General features: G+C 45.3%; 1 protein-coding gene across 2 annotated transcripts in view; it reads right to left on the bottom strand.

Annotated features, from left to right (window-relative positions):
* Positions 1 to 765: 765 nt before the first annotated feature.
* The window catches only part of SLC12A8 (solute carrier family 12 member 8), a 54,314-nt gene continuing 32,065 nt past the window's right edge, over positions 766 to 23,014 (bottom strand). For both annotated transcript variants that reach the window (XM_069780920.1, XM_069780919.1), the window contains 8 exons: positions 17,679 to 17,766; positions 16,094 to 16,181; positions 12,783 to 12,929; positions 9,676 to 10,348; positions 8,713 to 8,810; positions 6,342 to 6,459; positions 4,071 to 4,131; positions 766 to 2,163 (listed from right to left, as the gene is read on the bottom strand). In XM_069780920.1, coding sequence (XP_069637021.1) covers positions 1,998 to 2,163; positions 4,071 to 4,131; positions 6,342 to 6,459; positions 8,713 to 8,810; positions 9,676 to 10,348; positions 12,783 to 12,929; positions 16,094 to 16,181; positions 17,679 to 17,766 — 1,439 coding nt within the window. In that variant the 3' untranslated portion in view covers positions 766 to 1,997. The remainder of the gene's footprint in view (positions 2,164 to 4,070; positions 4,132 to 6,341; positions 6,460 to 8,712; positions 8,811 to 9,675; positions 10,349 to 12,782; positions 12,930 to 16,093; positions 16,182 to 17,678; positions 17,767 to 23,014) is intronic.

Raw genomic sequence — 23,014 nt, 5'->3', positions numbered from 1 at the left:
GTGCTCTGGGGTTTTCTTTTGTTCAAGCAACAGAGAAATGCAGGGCTGGGCAATCCCCATCTCGGGAGGGAAGACAGCCCGCAATATTTTGATGCGATGGGACTTTATGAAATACAAGATTTTACAGTAATAACATTATGGTTGTGTATCAAACTGTAACAGGGGATAACACAGCACCATGCGGCTTGGCAGCGGTGGATCAGCAACATGGAGTGTGTGAAGTTTGCACAACAGCAGTAGCTGCCAAGGTCAAGGATGCTACAAGCACAGGGAGAGCTCTCTGGAGCCACTGGTCCCAGGGAACCCAGGGGAAGCTTCAGCACAGAGCCACATCCCCACAACAGATTCGGACTCTTTGGAAACCAAAGGCAAAAGGCAATGGAAGGAAGGAGCCCTGGAAGGAGCATTTCCAATACAGAATGACTGACTTGAGGTGACTCGGAGCTGGCCACACAAGCATAACTTCCCTCTTGCCTCTATTGAGATAATTAAGGTTAAAAACACTTGGTAAAAGACCTGCGACCTTGAAAAATGAATACGCTTTCCGCAGTGCGCCAGGATTGCTCTTTTCTTCATCTCAGCAGAAAGCCTCCTTTGCCTCCCTTTGTAAGAAAACTGGAAGAGCCAAAGCTGCAGCTGGCCAGACCACGAGATGGGACAGAGGGTCCCCCCACAACTTGGTAATGCCAGGGCACCAAGCGCTGGCAAGCGGAACGGTGCTCAAAAGCATCGAGTGTGCCCACGGCAAGCACGGAGAGGAGTTCCTTGTGTCTCAAGCTTTTATTGCACAGAAGAAGAAATAAATAGTCTAAAGGCTGAAACAATCAGAGGTAAAAGGAAGAGAAAGGCAGTGATTTCCCCATCCCTGTAGCATCAGAACTGATTTGCGGTGCTGGGGCTTGCCTCTACCCAGAGCCCTCCCTCGTGCCTCTGCGGGTCTCTGCCAGGACTGCTGCCTGCAGGCAGGACAGTGCTCCACAGAGGGGTTTCTCCCTGGGGAGCAGAAGCGACGGTGAGGGGGGTGTCCATGTAAGACCTCACCCCACGCCACAGCCACTGCCCACCAACCCTAAGGTCTGCGTGGGAAATCCTGCAGCACCCCTGGCTGAACCTCCTGCATCCCAAATCATGGCAGTGGGAGAAAAGGCTCCTTGTGGGAGCTCACTATGGGATGGGCTTTAAGCAAAATAAGCCAAAATGAGGCTAAACATATTTTGTCCCGGCACTTCTGAATCACCTGTCCCTTCAGCCAGGAGATGCTCTGTTTGGACCCAGCTATGTTGTCAGGTGTCACGTCAGAAAGGATGTGGGAAATCACTATGAACAGCTTCTAAGACATCATTTCACAGTTTTACAGTAGAGGTCATTATACTGCATTACTGCATTTAAATGTGCGATCCCAGTTGTGAATATATTTCATAATCTTCTTGCACTTGCCACTGATTCTGGCCTATTGTCTAATGCCTTAAAGTACTTTCTAAAACCTTGGTAATTGAAATGCTGAGGTAGAAAATTACTGTATTACAAGCAGGCAAATTCGTGCCGAGAGAAGTGAATTGACCTGGAAGGTCGCATCCATCTGTGGCACAGATGGGAGCGGGGCGCTGGCTCCTGCTGCCGAGGTCACCGCTCCCAGGCACAAAGCATCCCTAGTCACCCAGAGGACATTTGAAATGGGGTGTTGTAAGCTTTTATAGCGCCAACGGTCTTTAGAGCTCAATAACGCTTGTAATTGAATTCTCTGAAAAGATTATATTGTCCTCACTAACTCATTACTTCCCTGGACTGGCCCTTTCATTTGCGTTTTTTTCCCCCATTTTGGGTAAGACTTGAAACCCAGCAATGTTGTAGTTTGCATAAACAAACAAGCCTCGAATATATAAATAACTATTCACATCCTTTTCGCATATATTCAAGTATTTCACAAGGCACTGTGGCAGCCATCAGCATTTCTAAATGCTTTTTGAAGCGATGGCTTGATTTTTTTTGTGTGTCCTTTACTGGAATTGATTCCCAAACTCCTCTCTGCTGATAAGCGAGGACTGGTGATAGCGGTCCCGCGAGGCAAAGTCTGCGTTCTCCTCGGTGAGCTGCGTGGTCTCCATGCCAACTGTTGCAAAGGACGGTGTCACCACGATCTGCTCCTTGGGAGATGGCCTTCTCCTGCAAACAGAAAAGCAGAGGCAGCTGCATCGCCCCTTGTCTGCCATCCATTAGCAGCTGTGCTCTCGGCTGCGCAAACAAGACAGGGTGCTTCGAGAAGAGGCTAAATCCTTCTTGGCACCCTTAGGAGGCATAGAGGTAATCTGAAAGCATTTTTCTTAGAAGGTGCACAAAAAATACACTCCCTTCCCCCAGACAACACTGGAAAATATGCATTTTCTTAACAAATAAGTTTCCTCTTTGGACGTTGGCTATGGCAAGCACTTTCCACACCGTGCAGGAGAAGGAGCGTGAGCCATTTCTAATGAAAAATACCCTTCCTAGAGTTTCCTAAGCTCTAGTGTACAAATATTTTTGTAACTCTTTTAAACGAAAGAGATTTTCCTGTAATCTCTTTATCCTAGAGGCTGATTTTAAGAAAACCTTAATGCACATCTGCAAATCAAAACTGTAAGAGCTTATAACACCAACTCAGACCTCACTGAGCACCTAAGAGCCTTAGAGGTGTCAAAGATCCTTGGTTGCCTCCAACTCTCTTGCAGTCTAATAGGATTTCTTCTTTACCTCCAATTCATTAAAATACCTGGCCTGGATTTCAAGGAAACAAAGCCTAGGAAAAACTTGTAAATGACTTCAATAAAATGCAATTTTTTGCAGTGTAGCAACGGTGGGCTTCAAAATGACCCAAGCAGAGCCAAAACTGTCTTTGTGCCAACATGAGCAGGAGCCCTAGCATTAGGTTAAGGCAACCAAGCTGGCTGGCTGACCCAGAGATCGCACTCTTTTAGGAGAGAGAAATAGGACCAGTTTCTGCCTTGGGCACTCGCCAGCTCCCCACTCAGCCCTCCTCGGCAGGGTCTTTGCTCATCAATTGCACTGATCGAAGCACTAAGGACTCTGTCGGTCTGGTAACCTAAGAGAGGCCCGTCACCCCCAGCTTCTCTCCCAAGCCACCTCTGCTACCAAAAAGGCCTGTGGCCATGTTATAGGGACTGTGGGCAGAGGCAGGAGCTGGGAAGACAGGCATAGACATCTGCCAATGTGTTTAAATGCCTGGACTTTCATTTCTTTTAAAGGAGCCACCAAATTTGCACATATAACGCATGGCAGCTCGTGTCGTGCAGTCCTTACCACGGCGTTCACCCACCGCAATGAAAAAGCAACCCAACGGATTGAGAACCTCAAATCCCATTGCACTGCACAGAGGCAGAGATGGTCACAACCTGCTATGGGAAACCCAAACATGATGGCATTAATAATTAATAGGATCAAAACAGATTAACAAAACTAGTTAATAACCAACCAACCAAAACCCTTAAGGTCTTCTGGGAAGGAAAAGCCCAAGACAACACTACTGCAGTCCCATGCAAACTCAATACTGAACGGTTCCTTCACCGAAGACTTTGTTTATTGTACTTGCCCCGTAGCTATTGCAGCTTCCCCCCAAATTTCCTCTTTGAAACTCGAGCACAGCTGCCACGCGTGCCTGTTCCACCACTACCATAGTAATTCGCTTTCACTGGATGGTGGGTGGAAGGGATGGAGTCTCCCATTTCTCATCTCCTACCAGATTTTCCAGTTCAATCTGAGCCATAAAGGTTGAGCACAGACCTTTGGGGTAAGACAAAGCTTCAGGCACCAAGATACAGTTATCAGCTTGACATGTCCACACACAAGGCAGAGGACACTCCTGCTCCCCCACTTATGTGGCCAGCCATAAGCCAGGCTAACGGGAGCAAACAGTTATTTTTAGCATTAAGTAAGAATAACTTTGAGCATGCTAGAAGGGCCAGACAGGCTGCTTAAGGTAATAAGCAAGTCAATTCTTCCACCCCTCTCTGTGCACATTAGTGGGTCACGGGAACAACAAGCAGCGCGTCGGTCACTGCCAAGTGACTGGTACCAACCTGCACGAGGTGATCAAAACCGACTTAATCCAGCCAAAGAAACTGAAATTCGCTGCTGCTCCTACAGAGAAAAGGCATGAGAAGTCAGTACGCTGCTAATTCTCTCATAATAGCATTACACCATTGAATTTTTGCATAAAATCTCAAACCAACATGCTTGTTATTAGCCTTCAGTATCCAAAGATTTCATGATGGTGAGAACACTCCTGCAGTCTTCCCACACGCTGTGGCTTTTAAACGATTGTCAAGAAATGAGCCCAAATTTCCCATGGAGAACAGCGATCCTTTCCCCGACCAACAGCTTGTTAAACCCCAGTGAAGCCATGAGCAAAGTACAAACACCCACTCCAGTACCTTTTCCTCCCTGGACTGCAAAGATCATTCCCACTGCAGGGATGGGGAGGTGGGAGAAGCCATTCAGCCAACCTCAGCCAAGGTGGCTGCGGTCTCACCATTCATTCCCTTTTGTCTGACCCCATGGAGAGCTGGCTTAGCTTATTACACCAACACTATTTTTTTCTGATTTCTCTGTAGAGTTAGTTTCCTGCACTGGCTCACTGCAGGGGCAGAGAAGTGCTGGAGCTGGCAGCAAAAGCAGCAGGAGAAGTTTGTGGTGAGGGACAGGGAGGAGAACAGAGACCCAGCAGCGCCTGCTGGATTTGGCTTAGGCTGTTGGGAAGGAAGAGAGAGGAGAAGGGACATGTGGAAATCCCACAGCAGTTCTGCTCCCAAGGTCTTCATCTAGTCCGTAATCCAGAGCATCTCTCAAGCCAGTGTCTCCCAACCTTTCTAGACAGAAGGATCATTCAGTCCTTTGGAGAACAAACTCACAGATCATTAGATGCCATGCGACCACAAAATAACGTTCGCTCACAGCCAAATAAAAATCAGGCTGAACTTGGAGTGTTCCATTTCTAACTTTTTCTTTGCCGTGCATTGTTTTACTGTATGCATGCCAATGCACGTGCAAAAGAAACCAAGAAAAAAAAAGTCTAGTCATGCTGCTGTTTCTCAGATCACCTTCCCAAATCCTCTACACACTGAGAAATTCTTTTTAAAGTAATTTCTAAATATTTCAAAAGCAGATAACAGAGATATAATATAGTGAACATACAAAGGCAAAGAAAACTCCAAAGCCTGAAAACGTTGCTTGTGTTTAGTTTAATATATGAGGGCTGTAAAAAACTTTGTTAAAACTTAGATATATTTCAAAAGATACAAATTAGCAAGTACTATCCCCAATATCAGCTCTTTTCTACTATCCCATAAAGATACATAGAAAAGAAGTCACTGAAGAGTAGGAAGAGAAGAATTGCTGAGCAATGTTTTGATGGTTACGGAGTGACAACTAGTTTTTGGTTTCTCATTGTCTGGGTTTCTGAAAACTAGTACCTACTTACCTAGCGTCTAATAATCTTTCATCTAAATAAACCCAGGTAGCTCTTTCTGCATTGCCTAAAAGACATATGAACTGAGACTCTTTTGACTTTTCTCATCTCGGGCAAAAAATTGCACATCCATGTGTGCAGGTATGCATGCATGCACGCACCTACGTATGGATGTACGCGAGCACGCGTGCACTGCGTGCGTATCACCCTCTCCCTTCAGAGACACAGACCAATGCAAACCCCTCCTGCGGCCGTGCCAAGGAGCTGTAGGCTCTCATGAGCTGCTTTCTGAATGTGCTTCACTGTTTAATTTTGAACTTGTTTAAGCCGATCACATGCACAGACCTTTCTAATGCCCTCTGCCTAAAAGTATTTTCCCAGATTACTTTCCCAACATATTCAACCTGTTTAGTTCTGGAATCAAAAGGCTCTCTTGTTCCACAGTTATAAATGCTGAGATTTAATGAGATACTCATCATAATTCCCATTTTCCTTAAAGTTTTCTCAGGTGGGTTTAGATTGATTAATTTAGTTTATTAAAACCTATTTATGGCAGATTTTTCTCATTGCTGTGATACATTTACAATCTGCCACCCCTGTTAAGTCTTAGTATTAGTATCTGGTTTTGCTATTTAAAGTACAATGTAATAAAGCAATAAGCACAATGTTCAAACTATCAAACCAATGCTAGTTACAGTTAGAATCCAAAATAAAATTAAGGAGTCAGAGAGAAAATGTATTAAAACTAGCAATGAAACAAAACCTCATCATTCATGGTGTCACCTGCATATTAAACACAAGAGTCTCAATTCTTAATTAAGATAAATTAAAGCTTAATGAATTTTTAAGCAGATTTAATAATACAGAAAAAAAAAATACTCACCAAGGGGGAGTCCTGGGCTCACTTGGCTGATGTAGAAATACAGAATAACGGCTGCACCCAGGCTGACAAGAGTGTAGATCCACTGAATGACAAACATTATGACGAGGGACACGATCGCCTGTTGGAAAGACATGTTGGTAAGACAATACGAAGAAGACAATGTGACAGTTCTTTTTCTGCAAAGCCCAGCAGGTTCGTTGACCTCCTGCTCTGGCCCTGCGGGAGAGCTGGCAGCGCAGTGCCTGGGGAGGACTGCTCACCTGCAGACACAGCCCGACACCGGGTCAGCAGTTTGTTCCTCAACCTGGCAAGATGAGCACGTATTGCAACTCTAATGGAAACTCTTTAATAACAGAGGCAGTGCTGGGGCTTTCAAGTTGTTACAAATGCATGAGTAAATGCTTTTTTTTTTGCCAGAAACACTGCATCTTGGTTTTAAATGCATGCAAAAACAGCGCTTTGATGGCATCTCCGTGCTTTGTCTTTCTCAGGGTCTTCTTGGGAGCATTGTGTAAGAGACATGCACAGTCAGGACCCAGGATGCAGCCACTCGGAATTATCCTGGTGAGTGTTTCCTTTTAGGCATCTCCCTCCTAACGATGTCCTGGGACTGGGACACAACAGAGGCTCTCCTTGGACAAGACCTGCTGCACAGCCCAGGTCCTGCCCCTGGAAGGAACGATGCCAGCTGCAACCACGTGGGTGGATGGATGCTCCTGGGCATCTTTGGCTGAGGCCAGTGGTGCAGCAGGACCCCTGGGGAACCATGTCATCTCCTGCCTGCAAAACACTCCATGGTGCATGACTGTTTGCCACACATAGACCATTTCCACCCAGCATTATCTGAAAAGATTTGGGTCTGGCATGGCTGAGGTTTCTTGGTTTATGAGGTTCCCATGTTACAGGGAGCTTCGTTTGGTCTCACTGTTAAAAGGCAGGACAGCAGAGGTCTACAGTGTCATCTTCAGCAGCATGGAGGCAGCTTTCAGTGAGCTACCTTCAGCCCTAGAGGCAGCGTGGGCCTTGGGTCTCTGCTTGGGCTACTCCAAGAGAAGTATCCCGAGGCTCACCAGCTCAGGAGGTAGATTTGGCTCAAGGGGCATATGAACGGGGGCAGGGGTAGCATCTTCACGGGTGAGGTTAGGAACAGCAAGGGGCAGCATGCAAAGAAAGAGCTAAATGAGTCCAGACTGACACAATCGGTGAAGCTCAGAGAGAAGGCAGAGGAAAAAGGAGCCAGGATGAATAAATGCATCTGATTTTTCTTCTGTGATTTTATTTTGCATCGTTGATCCCTTCTCAGCTCTGCTGCAACCTCCTCCCAAGTCTGATTATTGACAGGAAACCAAATCTGCTTTAATGAACATGTCAGTCATCTCCGCAAGCAAACTCCCTCGCGAAGGCAGAGCCCTGACCGCTCCGCGATGACACGCGCTTGGGAGCCACGTTAGTTACCGAGCCCAGAGACAGCATCAGTGCGCAACCTCCTAAAGATGTCATCGCTAGAGGAGCCTCCACATCCATCCCACCCCTGGTGCTGCAGGCCGGCAGGAGCCCTCGCCAGGAGCTGGCTGCTGGCAGCAGCAGTGAATTTGAAAAGTAGGTGTCAAACTCCATCTGAGGATTAAACTAGAAGGGTTCACTGTGTTGTTCGAGCCGGTTTGTTACATTTTACATGCATCTATGAAATTCCCATCCATGCAGCAAAGCCATATGGGTCATCTATTATGCATATCTGACCCTTTCCCTGTCATCTGCCCAAAAATCCATCTTCACAAGATGAATTTAAGCATCTTAAACTCCTCAGTGGCTTGAGACAGAAGCTATTTGAAAGTTATTTATTCTTTAAAGTAACGTGCCGGAGGAATGCTCCACTTTCCTCCCTCAAAAGATGGAATTTCACAGCCGGGCTGCTGGTATCAGGAGGTCAGCACTACTGAAACCCCACCCCGAGCTTGCAGAAACTGGCTCATAAATAAAAGCAACACAGCTTTGAAGCTGATGTCTCACTCCATCCCCTGGCAAGAAAAAGCAGGTTAGCAGATAGTGAAAAGAGGGACACTGATTTTTTCCCAGCCAGCCATGCATCTCTAAAGTCCTAAGATGCCAGACTTTGAATTTGTATCATTTTGGATTGGGTTGGGGTTTGGGTTTTTGCTGTTGTTGTTTTAATTAATATGTCATCTGGCTTTCTCTGAATTTGAATGGCTAGGTGCATGGTACCTTGAGTACTTAATTCAGGTGACCTGGAATACTAGAAACAAAAGCCATTTTAAAGCACTGGAGTGTATCTACACTGCAGCAAGTGAGGAATTTCCTTTTGTTTTCTATGATCACAAACCAGTGCTCAAAATAAAAGAAAATTACTTACACCAGCAAAGGAAACCCAGTGGTTGCAGAATTTGGAGTAGAAGGATTCTGGTATTTGCTGAATTCCCAGCTCTGGATTTTGTTGCTTTATAGATGAATCTACAGGGGAAAAAAAAAAGAAAAAAAAAAAAAAAAGAAGAGACATTAGAAAGGAGTTAAAGTGGATTTTTTTTCTCCTACTCTACATTACCACATTCCAGAAAAACAAAGCAGAAATTCTAGCTAACAGCAGGGTATGGCAGAGTTAAACCAAAACCTCTAAAATGAAAACAAAAAAGAAGTGCAAGAAGAAAAACAAGCTGCCAACTCTGGTGCTGAGTCCATTTGAAGGCCACATCTGCCTACCTCTGCCTCAGTTTCCCTATTTGCAAAGGAAGAGAAATAAAGCTTTTCTCCATTGGAAGGGTTTACGAAGCTTAACTGACTAACGCTGATAAAACACTACAGCACTGAGATGACAAACTACGAGCAAACACATGGTATCAAATACCCATATCACCAACAAAACAAATTCAGACTCTTAGCTGTGGATGTTGCACTACAGACTCCACCTGCGGCATGGGGACCACTGCATTTTGACAGCCTGTGTTTTAGACTTGCATGGCTCCATCCCTCCTGCCCCGCACCAGGATGAAGTAAATGCCAAGATATACTCAAAACCTTTTTAATGTACAGCGCTAAGAGTACATGTGTAGAATAACGAGTACCCCATAAACAACCCTACACTAAATATAGTCCTGCCTGTTTTCCTGTGATTAATCTTCCATAGGAAATTGCATTGGAACTTCTCCTGTGATACATTGCGATGAACTCTACCCTCACCTGATATTATTGCTATGAATCACTGAATGACAGCCCCGTATAAAGCTAGTTTCATGCCTGCCTTCAGGAAAGCACCGGGAGGACCGAGGTTATAAACCATTCCCCCGTGAGCATGGAGATGTCCATCTCCTACAGCCCTTACCTTCTCCCCTCTGGCCGGGGAGTGCCGGCACCTCGCTGCAGAGCTGCCCCCCCTGCTCCAGCAGCCCGGGTGTCTGCTGGGCATCCACAGCGGGTGACGAGCATGGACCCACGTCACGCCGACAGCCCTGCTCAGCCAGGTCCTGCCGGCTCTCGCTGTGGGGCTCCGCGGTCTCATCCCAGCTGTACTGAGCCAGGGGAGCATCGTGATGGAGATCCAGGAGAAAGCTGTCTTGTAACGTCTGCTTGGCTGGCTTCTTTGCCTTCTTTTGTTTGACCTTCTGGGTTAAATTCTCGGCTCCTTTTTTGCAAGTACCTTGCTCACTACGAAATGGTTTAAAAAGCTGGTCCATGTCTTTTGTGAATTCCAGCAAGGTGCCATTTGATCTGCTTTGAATTACTCCATCTGCTGCACGGCTGGAGGGCTTGTTGAAAATTAAAGGCTGGGAAGAGTGAGCAGGTCTAGTGTTTTCCATCTGGGTCTCGCCAGGTTTCTGCTGAACGTTGTAGCTCAAGGAGACCGAGAAATAGGAATAGTCTACAGCAATATATGTCAACATGAAGTTGATGGTGACTATGGGAGCAAGAACGTTCACTTGCCCAATGAAGATGAACGCCATGGTGATGAGACTTGTTAAGCAAATCGCAGCCACTGGAGTCTTGTTGGGTCCTTTCTAGTTCATAAATAAATCAAACTTACATTTAAATTAATAACCATGAGCCTCACCGTGAGGATTCCCCACTTGCTCAGCTGTCACGGGTGGTTACCTGGGCTGTCTGCAGTACCCCCTTAGTCCTGAAATACACGCATCCATGTGCAAGCAGAGGCTCACTGGCTTAATAAATTAAAGAACAGGCTGGAAGCCAAAAGATGCTGAGCTCCCACCTCACCTCTGAGCCTCACTCAAGCTTTGTCTTCGGAAAATTCATCCACTCTCACTCTCTATCTCCATGGTCATTAAAGCAGCAATAAACCTTCAGAGAGATTTGTGGGGCTTACGGGAAGTCTGGCAATAAAACATGTTAATTAGAGTTAACTGTTCATCTCTAATTTCTCTACAGCATTCTGCATCACTGCCTACCCAAAAGGCTCCCGCACGCTGCTGTTGGAAAGGCTTCGGCTGCCAGACGCAGTGAAGGAAGCTCTGCCCGCATGGAGCAGTGCCACCTTCACATCAGCAGCTTCTGGCCTTGCCCTGACACGAGGCTGAGCTAAATCCACGGTCTGCTGAGCCTCTGCACTTGGGGTTTCCCTCCTTTCATCCACCCAAGCTGCGGCAGGAGGAAAGCAGCAGAGAGGATAGGCAGCCGAGGGTGCTGGGGGGTGGGAGTCAGCCCCCAGTGATGCCGGGCACGTGTCGGGAAGGCAGGCGGCCAGGAGAAACACCGCCTGCTCTTCTTCTTTGGGGTGGAGTGAAGGCAGGGAGAGGAGGAGAAAAAGAGAGACAAAGCAAAGGGTATCAGGGGTGGAAAGACTTGAACCATCAGCTCATGAACTTTAATCCCAGGTCTAACACGCCCTTCCTTGGATCAGGCGCTGTCTTACCATTTCGGTACCCAAGAAGCCTATGCAGGCTGCGTGAAGACCTCACTGGAAAATGTCTTACAAGATATCTTACAAAATATCTTAGGTTTTCACTTATTGCATGTGCTTCTTTAATAAGCACACAGCTCAAATGGAAACTATTTCTATTTCCTCTACTCTTATTTATTAATAGAAAAGGGGACAAGTTCTGGACCTTATGCCTTTTCACAATGAAATAGAAATACGTCTCAGGGACAAAGGAACACGGTTCTCAGAAAGTATCTTCAGTATCAGAAAGGCGTACTGAGATGGGAACAGTTGGGATGATCTCAGGATACCTCTGGCTTGGGTTTAACTCTACAGAAAACAACCGTGTTTCCCATCAGCTGGGCTTATGGTGACTACACCACTTTCTTCAACCTTGCAAAAGAAGTACTGATGTGGAACAGAATGGTAAGGGCAAACTAAATTTATTAACTCTTCATAAACCAAATCTAGACAGTTTTCAAGGTAGCAGAGAGAAGGAAGGTGGAAAAGTGATCTGCCTTTGATTTCTCACCTCCTTTTGAGCCCTTCCCGTCATGGCGCTCTGCCTGGACAGAGTTCAGAGCAGAAAATTTGACAAAAAGACAGAAAACTATGAGAGAAGAGAGGGAATCAACTTTGCAGTCAACTTTGCTAAATCACTGAGAATTTCACAAGGGTTGCCAAGTGGAGAACAGCCTGTTCTGGGATCACCAGACAACTGCCTTCAGGAGCTGGAAGTTTTTGCTGTTGTTATTGCTCCTGCTTCCCCTATAATTATTACTATTCAGTATTATTATTGCTACTATTATGACTTTAATTTTAGAAAATTACTTTGAGAAACAGAAAACAGGATAGAAAATGCTTATACTTACAAAACATTTAAATATTTTAAAACATTCATAAATACCAATATCGTAAAATATTTTTCTGTATTTACTAGCTGCTCTGAAGGAGCAAAACATTGTAAGGTTTTTCCAGCCACTTAGTACAGACAGATAGGTACTGCAAGTTATTGCGAGTGAGAGAATTATTTTCTCCCTGTTTAAAAGAAGGGAAAACCATAAAAAATAGTTTGCTCTGAGTGTATAGCCCAAGACTACAGAGTCATTAGTGACTGGTACTCTGACTCAGCAGAACGACTCAAGCGAATGAGGATTATTTGTATGGACAAGGAAAAAGCCTCTTGTCATATTCAAAGCAAGGCTTTGTTTCAAAGCATATCTAGAGCTTAGCAGCAGTGAGCGAGATGTAGGGGAAGCAGGACTCCTCCTGCGCGGTGCTGAGCCCCGTGGGAGGGCTCAAGGCAGAGGCTGTGCAGCACAGGGGACAGGCAGGGAAAGGACCACAGGCAGCTGGGCTCTTGGTTTTTTAATAAAACCACCCATCTCCTGGCTTTTCTACCTATGCATAGGGTACTAGTTCCCGAGCCTTCCCCTCCTTGCACTTCATACATCCTCCATCTCACACTACAGATGCATCGAAATCCTGGCTTCTTATATCACCGGTTTTCCTTCAGGTGAAGGTCTGACAGCAATTTCAGAGAAAGGATGACTAACCCCACGTCCAAGGAAGGCGAGCATGGGGATCACGTTCTCCTGGGCGATGCACTGCAGGATCCTGGGTGCTCCGTACAGCCCTCCCATGCAGGAGGCCAGGGACGAGATGTACAGCCCTAGCAAAAACAAGAAACCCACCAAGGATACCTGGAGGAAGCGGAGAGAACACAAAGTTGATGATATTGTTCTTTAAAGACCCCCGAGCAGTCTTAAATACATGTATTTAAAGAGATCACATACATTTTGTAACATTGCTAAATGAACAGAGCGAGCCCTGGGAAAGCAGAAATTTAACTGGTCTGTGGTATAAAGTGCAAGCAATTAATACAGGAAAATTATCCCATAAAAGTAATTTAATACTGAACATCCTGTACCGACAGAGCCATTTGACAAGCTCATATCCAAGAAATTCTTTGTCACTTGGAGCAATTGCGGCAAAGCAGGAGCTATTAGATTCCCCTTAAGTAACTGGAAGTGAGTTTATTTCAGGAGAGATCACTTATATACAGAGCACATCATACAGGAAAAGCTGCCCAGGCTTCCAACCATCCAAAACAGGAAGACAAACCCCTGCGTCCCAGAGGGGAAAACCAATCCTGAAAGAAAATCCACAGTAAAACCAAATCAAAATTGCCACTTAAACAAATGGCATCTCAAAAAATACGCTCCAAAGGATATAATACAATAACCTTATTTTCCTGACTTCAGTGAGAAAAGAATTTCCTTTGGCCAACATGAAACTTAAAAAAAATCTTTAAAGCCACAGTGCTAACAAGGCTGGGTTTATTACCGGTTTCTAGCGAGCAGCCTTTCAAACGGGGAGCATCTCCTGCAGGCGTGGAGGGAAAGGAGGGCAGCTCATGGTCTATCACACAGAAGCGAGGACTGGGGCCCCCCGTGCATGTCCCCACTCTCAAGAGCTGCAAACACAGGCAGCATAGCTGAAAAAACCCACCCAAATACACAAAACCCCACAATATGAATGCTGTGCAAGAAAGCTTTGAAATGGGAGTGCTCCTGGTGCCATGGTGGAAGGACACGGGCAGACACAGCCAAAGAGACTAAGGTCTGGGGTCACCTGAGCCATCCCCGAGTCCTGCAAGACCACACGAGTCTGAGACCCAGCAGCCAGCCACAGAGAAATGCAAGGCATGGGGGGTGCCACCAGCACAAAGGCCAGGCAGGGAGAAAACCCCCAAATTTTGGTCCAGATCTGTCCTGCCCATACTCCACTGAAGCGAGGTGCTGAGGTGCCCACAGACATCCGTGGCAGGGTCGGCACTGAATGCACGTCCCCCGCGTCCTTCGCTCTCACCCCTCCTCTTGTGGAAAACGAGGTCTAAAAGAACACGGGTCTTCCCAGCTTCTGCCCCTGTTCAAATCAGGTGGCCCATGCTTTATTAGAAGGAATTACCAAAATTTACATGGCTAAAGATGATTCAAGTTACATCTGCCTTTTCCTCATCTACGAAATCCACATGCAGCAGAAAGGAGATTGGGTACAAAGCCATAAAATGCTTGCTGTTTGGGGAAGGCATGTAAAATTAATGTCATGGTCCAGAACCGCACAAACCTCCTACCACAACGTTTCTTCTCCCCATGAAAATCCACTTGGCCTTGTAAATTTTATCTTGTGGGACAGAAGAAACTTGAGAGAAAGATGAGCAGATATTCACTTCCATTAGACCAATGGACAGACACTCGATGGGGAACCTTCCCTTCCCTCTCCTCTAATCCTGCCCTGCTCTGAGAAATACTTGGAAGAAACAATCAGTTGTGCCAGACATCGTATATTATTTTAGCTGCCAAAAATCCTTGCATTTAAATGTACTACTTGACATTCAACTCAGGGTTAGAGGGCAAGAGTCCTTTTCAATGAGGCTGATGAAAGGGTTTGCTGGGGGTTTTGAGCACAGCGAGTGTGAATACTGTCTAAGAAATTGGCACTTTGAGCTCATTAGAAGTGAAATTACTGCGCCTCATTTTTACGTTTAAAAAGCCAAACAAGTATTGCAAGGGAGAAAAGCAGCCAAGCAGTCAGTCACCTGTGAGTGACAGAAAGGGAGAGTTTGGATGTGTAATGATCTCTCCCCCCTCCATCTCTCCAAACAAAGCCATTAAAATCTAAAGCAGCTTGTAATAACTCAAAGAAGCAACATGAATATTGGGATTGCACCATTCTTTTGTTCCATAGTAGGGAAAAGAAAACTGAATTTGCTTTTTGGGGGTTTTGTTTGTTCATTTGTTTATATTTAACATTATTAAATATCTTCATATTCTTTAATGGGAGATTTTTCATTCCCCTCCTCCCCCCCCAAGGGTTCTGAAGTTAAAACACAACTTTAATGATCTCTTTCTCTTCAGCTGATTCAGTTAAAGCTGATTCTTTTAGTTACTGTACTTTTCGCCCACTATGTCACTGACACACAAAGACATTGCCTTAAAGAAGGTAGGCTCATTCTTTTCATCCTGAAACAAAGATGATTTTTTACCTTAGCAGGAAGTGGCAGGAGCCCCACCAATAATTTGGAGTTTATTTTGAGGGTTGGAGGAAATCTAGAGCTACAGTTACTTAGAAGGAAAACAAAGCCAGGGTTTCAAGTTATATTTTAGATTAAAACAATGTTACGAAGCAAATAAATGGCAAACATCTCAATTTTAAGTTAATCACAAGAAATAGTGTCAAATATGGTGAACCCATGATTCTGCACAATGCTGAATAACAGAAAATAAGCCCTTCCATATCCCATTTAAAGTAAGACAATGGCACGCACCAAAATCTTTTGCTCTCTTTTTAAAGGCCTGCAGTGATAAGGTTCATTGCCTGTAACACTACAAACCTCCCTCGTGTATATACACCCATGTGGAATGTCTCGAGTTTAATAATCCTATTGCTCGCCCTGCAATTACAGCCTGCTAGATATGGAAATGTAAGCTTCGCTTGACTTAGTAAAGATAAGCAGTGGGGTTCTTTAGAGATTTCAATTTGGTCTAAGCTTTCACCAACGAGAATGGATACATTGAACAAAATACAGCATTTATCATTAGACCACATTAGCATATTTTAGCTCTTAAAGCTATTGCTGGGTGATTATGCCAAGATTCAGCATTACTGGATATGCTGGTGAATGCAAAGCTATTCAAACCAATTGTATGCTGGGATTTGCAATGGGGAAATCCCCCTGAATTTCAATGAGGGATGAGTACCCAAATTCCTTAGGCTTTTGGAAAAGTTCAAGCATTCAGTAAAGCAGATGACAACCTGAAAGCACCGTTATATAAAACCACGCTGGGTTATTCGAACAAGTTACCTTCTCTGCTATCATGAAGTCATAGCGGAGTGACTGACGGGTACAAATGGCTCCCAGCAAAAAAACAAAGACCATGTACAGAAACCACCTGCAAACAATAAAAATAAACTATATTTTTTTCCAGCAAGACAAGACCATTGACAATTCTCCCTATTAGCAGAGCCAGGAGATGGTCAAGTACCCAGTACAAGCTGGGTCTTCAATCACTCTGCATGGGCTGTTCCTGCATGATTTAGCCTCAGGACTAAATTTAACACCAGTCCACGTTACTTACCCACTACAATGTACCAGGGAGAGCTGCAGCATGACGGTACGGTACCCCTGAGGGGAAGCTACCTGCACTCTTGATGTGTGCATGGGGGGAATAACCCAGTCCTGCAGACAGACTCTTTAGTATGGCCTGTAGTGACAGGACAAGGGGTAATGGTTTTAAACAAAAAGAGGGTAGATTCAGACTCGGTATAAGGAAGAAACTTTTTACAATGAGGATGGTGAAACACTGGAACAGGTTGCCCAGAGAGGTGGTAGATGCCCCATCCCTGGAAACACTCAAGGTCAGGTTGGACAGGGCTCTGAGCAACCTGATCTAGTTGAAGATGTCCCTGCTCATTGCAGCGGGTTTGGACTAGATGACCTTTAAAGGTTCCTTCCAACCCAAACTATTCTATGATTCTGTGGTTCTGCAGGTACACAGGTCCCCTCATTTGGCAGCAACATTAAACACCACAGCCAGCCTGCTCTACAACATCAGTCATGATCCTCCTCTGGTGGCTCTGGCCTCTCCAGTACTCAGGTGGAGGCATAAGCTAGTCTGCCTGCAAAGCCCAGACAGCAGAGATATGAGTGACCACAGTCCATCCATCAGTGATACTTCTGTGTCCTGTGGAATCACCTCACTTAAAACAAGCACCAATTTCAGCAGGAATCCCTCTAAATTCTGAAGATCCTTGCTTTCTGTCTGAACCTTGGTATGCAATTAAAACTAATAATTTCAAAAGCAATTTATGTGGTAATGAAAGCAGGCAGGAAAACCTACGGAGGTCTTTTTAATATGGAACAGTATTTTATTCCTGGAAAGCAGCATTTCCCACAGGAGAGCACTGCTCAGGGATGCAGGGCTCCTGCATTCCCCTGGCCTTGCAGCAGTAGGTCACCTCACCTGTCTTGGCCCCATTTTCCCAATAACAAAAACTATATATTTTTTATATTTTGTATTTTTTATGTTTTCTATTTATATAGAAAAAGAAAGCACGTTGAAATCAACAGCAATAAGTGACAAAATCACACACCCCAAGCCTTTGAGCACTTTGCATCCCACTCTGGGACGGCCAGGCTGCAGCAGCACAACCGCTTTAGCACCACCACACATCCCATCCGGCGGAAGAAGGACTGATTACATCTGCATTGATGAACCTCTTCTCTAACCCACCCAGAGTAGGTGGTGGTAATGAAGGATAATTTGAATGTGAGCCAGACTTTAATTTTCCAGATGGCTGAGTAATAAAAGGTTGATGGGAATATGAAATGGATTGGTCACATCCAAGGCAGTCTCCAAAGAGTAAATTTTCCCCAATCTATGACTTACGAGGTGCCAATAGCAGCCAGAGACCCCAGGGGGATGTTGGTAGCAGGCTTCTGGAGATCTCCGCTCATATTGAACCCAGCCATCACACCTGTATTTTGTAGACATAAATGCAATTTAGAGTTAATCCACGTTATAGCATATATAATACATATTATAATATGTAATATAATTTAATCATCAGTTCGTTGATTGCTTCAGAACAGTAACTGTATCACTTCATTGCACTTCCACACACACGAATACTGGCTCCCATCAATTGCTTGGTTAAGAAACTGTTCCTGTCTTTAATAGAAGCAAGCCACCACTAACATATCTACAAAGAACCCTTTGTCCAGCTTGAACAATGCTGGGGGAGAAGGAAAAAAACAACAAAAAAAAGCAGAAATCTGAACAAAACCCATCTTATCTTAATGCAAACCTCGCAGAAGACAGTGTTGTCCAATTGTTGAAAAGAAAAATGCTACTGTTCATCACGGCAGCGCATTCAGCAGGTGGTACTACCCCCCCCACCAGATCCATTACAGGTCCCTGCATTCATGGGGGACGACTGCCATTACAAAACGGCCTGTCCCGTCCGTGTTTAATGATGACCACATGCGCATTTAGCAGAGGGAATAACAGTGCTCAGCACGTAGGTGGCACCTTCCAGCCAGGGGATCTGCTTTGGAAGTAGGCATTATCTCTACTTTGCAGATAGGGAAACAGAAGCACTGAGAGGGCAAGTGATTGTCCCAGCATCACATAGAAAACACGTGGTAGGACTAAGAATAAAGTACTGAACTGTTATTTTAGGCCAGAGTACAGGGTATTGTACAATCAGGGACACTCCTTTGCCTAAAAAATTACCATCTAAAGACACAAGAAAGGGAAACGGGATGGAGCAAAGGATTACAGTCTCCACGTTGAGGCTAGGAACCCAAGGCACAAATTGGTCAAGAGGCTTTGCCCACAGTTGAAGGAGAAGTCATACCAGATTTGGCAAGAAAACACAACTTCTCTCGTCACGTTATCCCACAACTTTTCCTAGAAGATTTCAGATATCTGCTCTAAATAAAAAAAATAATTAAAAAATCCATGATTTAGAATCCTGATGCGAATTTGGACAATTTGAAGGCAGAACAGAAGAGCCTCTTTAAGACACTAACTTCTGCCCATCGCTGTCCCACCCCTCGGATGTCAGACTAACATCTTCGTAAGGACACGTGGGCCAGGTGCCAGCCAGCAGCGCCCGCGGGACGGTTCCTGGGAGCTGGGGTGAGATCACCACAGAACAACAATGAGAAGGAGGATGCCAACGCCACGGCGCTCGCAGCATCTGCCAGCCCCGGCAGCAGGGGACCGACCGTGCGTCAGTCTGCCGCTCGGCTGCCAAGTCCAGCAGCCACTCCTCATTTTCAGAGGGCACAAGAATGGCGAAGTCAGGCCGCAAATCTGAGTGACTACAGCCCTAAATCAGTGACAACCCATTGCATTTTAAAGCTCAAACATTGATTGCTGTTTGGGAGGGTTTTCTCCCAAGATGAAGGGTAGACAGGAGCCGTGGGACAAATCCCAGGGTAAAAGGGACAAACGCAGCTCAGCCAGATGGATGCCTTCCCTATACACCTTGCATGGCCACCAGAGGACTGCCAACAGCGAGCAACGGTTGGGTTGCTAATAGAGGAACAGGGGCTCATCTCCCTGCTCTGTCCCAGGCTTTGCTGTGCATTTTCGTAGCTCCATCTCCCCGTCTGCTCGATGGGAGTCGTAACACCTCCTAGCCTTGCTGTGCTGCCGCGAGGATAACACATTAATAAGCACAAGGCACTCGCATGTTGCCAAACACATTGGCTAAGCATCTAGGGCTTTATTTATGATTAATATTTTTCCTTGATAATTGTTTTTTTTCCTCTCGATCATTCCACTCGGCAGCCATCTCTTTCTGTCCTCCTCTCCACCACAAAGCCAGAGCCCCAGGAGCTGCTCCCTATGGGCTCCTGGCATTCCTCAGCTCCTGGAAGAGCTGTCTTCCAGATTCAGACCAGATTTGAATCCTTGACACCACACTGAAAACATTACAAATCAAAATGAGTTCTTAATTTTCTCCTGGAAGACTATTGTGTGGACGTACTTCTGAATAGCACTGCTAAAAGCCCATCAACTGGTATGCTTTTCCCCAGAAAAAGCTTCCAAGTGCTGTTCAAGCACTGCTCCTTTTAAACAGCTATACAATGGGCTTAGCTAGAGGTGAGAAAAGTTAGGAAGGCAGAAGTCCACGGAAATGGCCACAAACATCATGTTAAATGAAGTCTCTCTGAAGCACTCCTCGGTGACATGCTACTTTGCAATTCAGGGGCAAAGCAGAAATCAGAATATTCTGAATTTTTCTTCCAAAGGGAGCAAACTATTGTCAGAAGGACAGCTGTTAATCTCGTGTGCCTCTTGGCCAAGTTTCCCAAACATCTGGCACCACCTCTAAATCTTCCAGCTTGAGCTTGACTCACCTCTTCCTCATCCAAACTCCTGCCTCAGCAAAGCACTGGGGAAACACCAAAATGGCATTTTCTGGACTGAATACGAAAAAAGTTGAAGACGTGAGAGTCATCGGCACAGCGATGACAGCACAGCCTAGGCCGCCTCATTGCCTCCCTCCCACAGACCCACGCATACTCAGGAGCAGCCAGGAGATGACCTGCCAGAGCCCACATAAACGGGATTTGAGACTGATGATTGACCTCCTGCCCAGCAGCGACTCGGGGTCAGACTCAGGCCAGTCCACACCACTAGCTTCTGTCAGGACCCCCAGGAGGTCACTGGACTCTCATGGCTTCCACTGCCAAAGACCAAGGCCGCCACAGAGGGAACCAATACAGATATTCTCAGCCCCTCAGGCCAAAGCCACCTCCTCCGTGCTGCAACTATGCCTCTGACCTGACTACTACAGAAGTAGGGACAATCTGGTAGTACAGACATATGGACAGTGCCAAAGCCACCTCTCCACCACGACCCAAGAAGTAATTTTCCAGACAGGATAACAGCTGCCAAAGAGCAGTACCGAGAAGGTCTTCTGCGAGCAGCAAACTAACGACCCCACCTTTTAATGAAAGGACAAACTGATTAATTTAAAAAAAAAAACCCTAAACAATCTCCACCATCCATAGCCTCAGTCACCCCCTGCCAGAGAACTGGTCTGACTTGTGAGTAGCCACAAACAGCCTTTCCAGAGACTCTAGCTACTCAACAGAAGAAAAACCCTACACTTGCATATAAAATTCAACAACGTAGAGAAGTTGGGACGTTCCTTCCTCCAGGCACAGACCGATCCCTAGGGAAATGGCCAATCCCTTCTGAACTCAAGCAATCATATCTGCAGATTGTCCACGGAGAAAATTATCCACCTCTCTGTTTCAACGAGATAGCAGGCTGGATTTTCCACACTGGCTATTATCTCAGAGAGCAGCAGATAATGACAAAGCTTCTGGACAAGGAAGCATGAAAACACGGTCAACTCAGCCAGGAAATTATGGCTGAGACAGTCTGTACATTGCTGCTATTCCCAGCATAATCCTGTCCTGGGCATCATCCAGGTGGTGGATATGTGCATGAGGGGACCACCTACATTGTACATTAGACACAACCATCAGCTCCACCAGCTCTGGCTTCAAACTCCACCAGCTATGGCTTATAACTGTAGATATGAGCGCTTGCAAACACCCATTGCATTTTCCAGTGAATTTACTATAAAATATAAAAGGTTTTTTTTTCCTTCACCCAAGAGATGAAGAATGGAAAATCTTAGATAAGAATTGTAGCTAATTTTTTAAAAGGGACAAATTCTCCACTGATGTAAGCTGGCACCTCTCCACAGACTTCAATGGAGTTGTGCCAGTTTACATCATCTGATAACTTAGCCCAAAACTTCTAAATCTATTTGCTGTCATTTTGCAAGCGCCAAGTACGGTTTATTTCAGAACTGGTTTCAGTACAATGATATTTTCCACTAACGCCACATCAAACGTCGTTTTACTTTCTTGTATCACATGACAACACACTTCTTTCATTAGACAGAAAACCTTGGGGATTTAGCAGAAGAAGAAAAACATTCTCTGCACAAGAGAAATGATGTTTAACTTCATTTTAAAAATGCATTGACGGTTGCATGGCTGCTGCTGGGAGCTGAACATGGGCAGGCAGTTCCCAAGACTTCTTCCCCGTGCAAAGCCCTGGTTAGATGGGTAGCTGGGTGTTTGCATATCACAGTGCGGCAGCAAAATGTCCATTAAGAAGGTATTTACAAACACACAGAAAAACATCTGGGTAATGCACAGAATCTCTATAGGGGTATGTTCACAGCTTCCGTAGCAAGTACGTTAGTCTTTTTGATTGAAGCCGGCAAATCTGACTCCTCCATGCCCATGCGCTCCCATTTAGGCCAGCTCTAGATATATGTTTTGGATCACTCATCTACTTCTCTATTATTAAATGACAAAACTTGGGGGAATAAAGCCAGCTGCACCGCACATCCAGCTGAAATGCTTTAAACAGCTATTACCCAGGAAGCAAACGGACCAGCCTCTGCTTACCACCGCTCAACCATAAAACCGGGATAACTTCATTCACGTTGCTGGACTCGTACCAATAAAATACAGAGAAACAAAGAAAACAACCCGACCTGGACTAAAACAATCCAAGGAGGATGCTCGTAGGAGGCAGCATGTCGCTACCAGTCTACAGAAGGCTGGGACAATCATCCCCTCCAGCCGAAGCACACACCCAGCTGCTTCTTCTGCCCATTCGGTCCCAGCAAAGGTCTCCCCACAAGTCCTGCTCCCCTTCCCCAAAGTGGCTGCCCCTCTTTGCTTTTACAGCTGCCAGCCTGTATTTCTGACGTTTCCGTTTCACTGCTATTTCTGGTGGAAATGGGCAACTTAAAACCACTTTTCACTACATCCCAGAGACTAAACTTAAGCCAGTTGAATTCAGATAACCATTTAAGAGAGAGAGGAAAGAGCTTATCCTGAAGAGATCAAAATAGTTTCACTTCAAAGAGGAACATTTCATCTCAGAAAGGACCAAACATCTTGTTTCACAATTTCCTAAACACTTTTTTAAGAAACTTCGTTATCAAAAGAGCATCTTAGATTGTAAACTAGCATATGCTAAAAATTAAAAAGATTTAATAATTAAAGATAAACAGAACATTGCTTTGGGTCAAAGAAATGTTTCAAACTGGCTCGAAGTAACCCCTGAAAACTAAACAACATATTGTTTCACTGAACTCTCCCTGAATTTCTGTTGCATCTTAACGCAAAGGATTTTGCTTCCAGTGCTTTGGCCAGGTCACTGGGGGGGTTCCA

Source organism: Haliaeetus albicilla, chromosome 4 (genome assembly GCF_947461875.1).
Source record: "Haliaeetus albicilla chromosome 4, bHalAlb1.1, whole genome shotgun sequence".
Classification (NCBI taxonomy): Eukaryota; Metazoa; Chordata; class Aves; order Accipitriformes; family Accipitridae; genus Haliaeetus; species Haliaeetus albicilla.
Note: the sequence above shows the minus strand (reverse complement) of the source record. Positions and strands in the feature narration are given on the sequence as shown.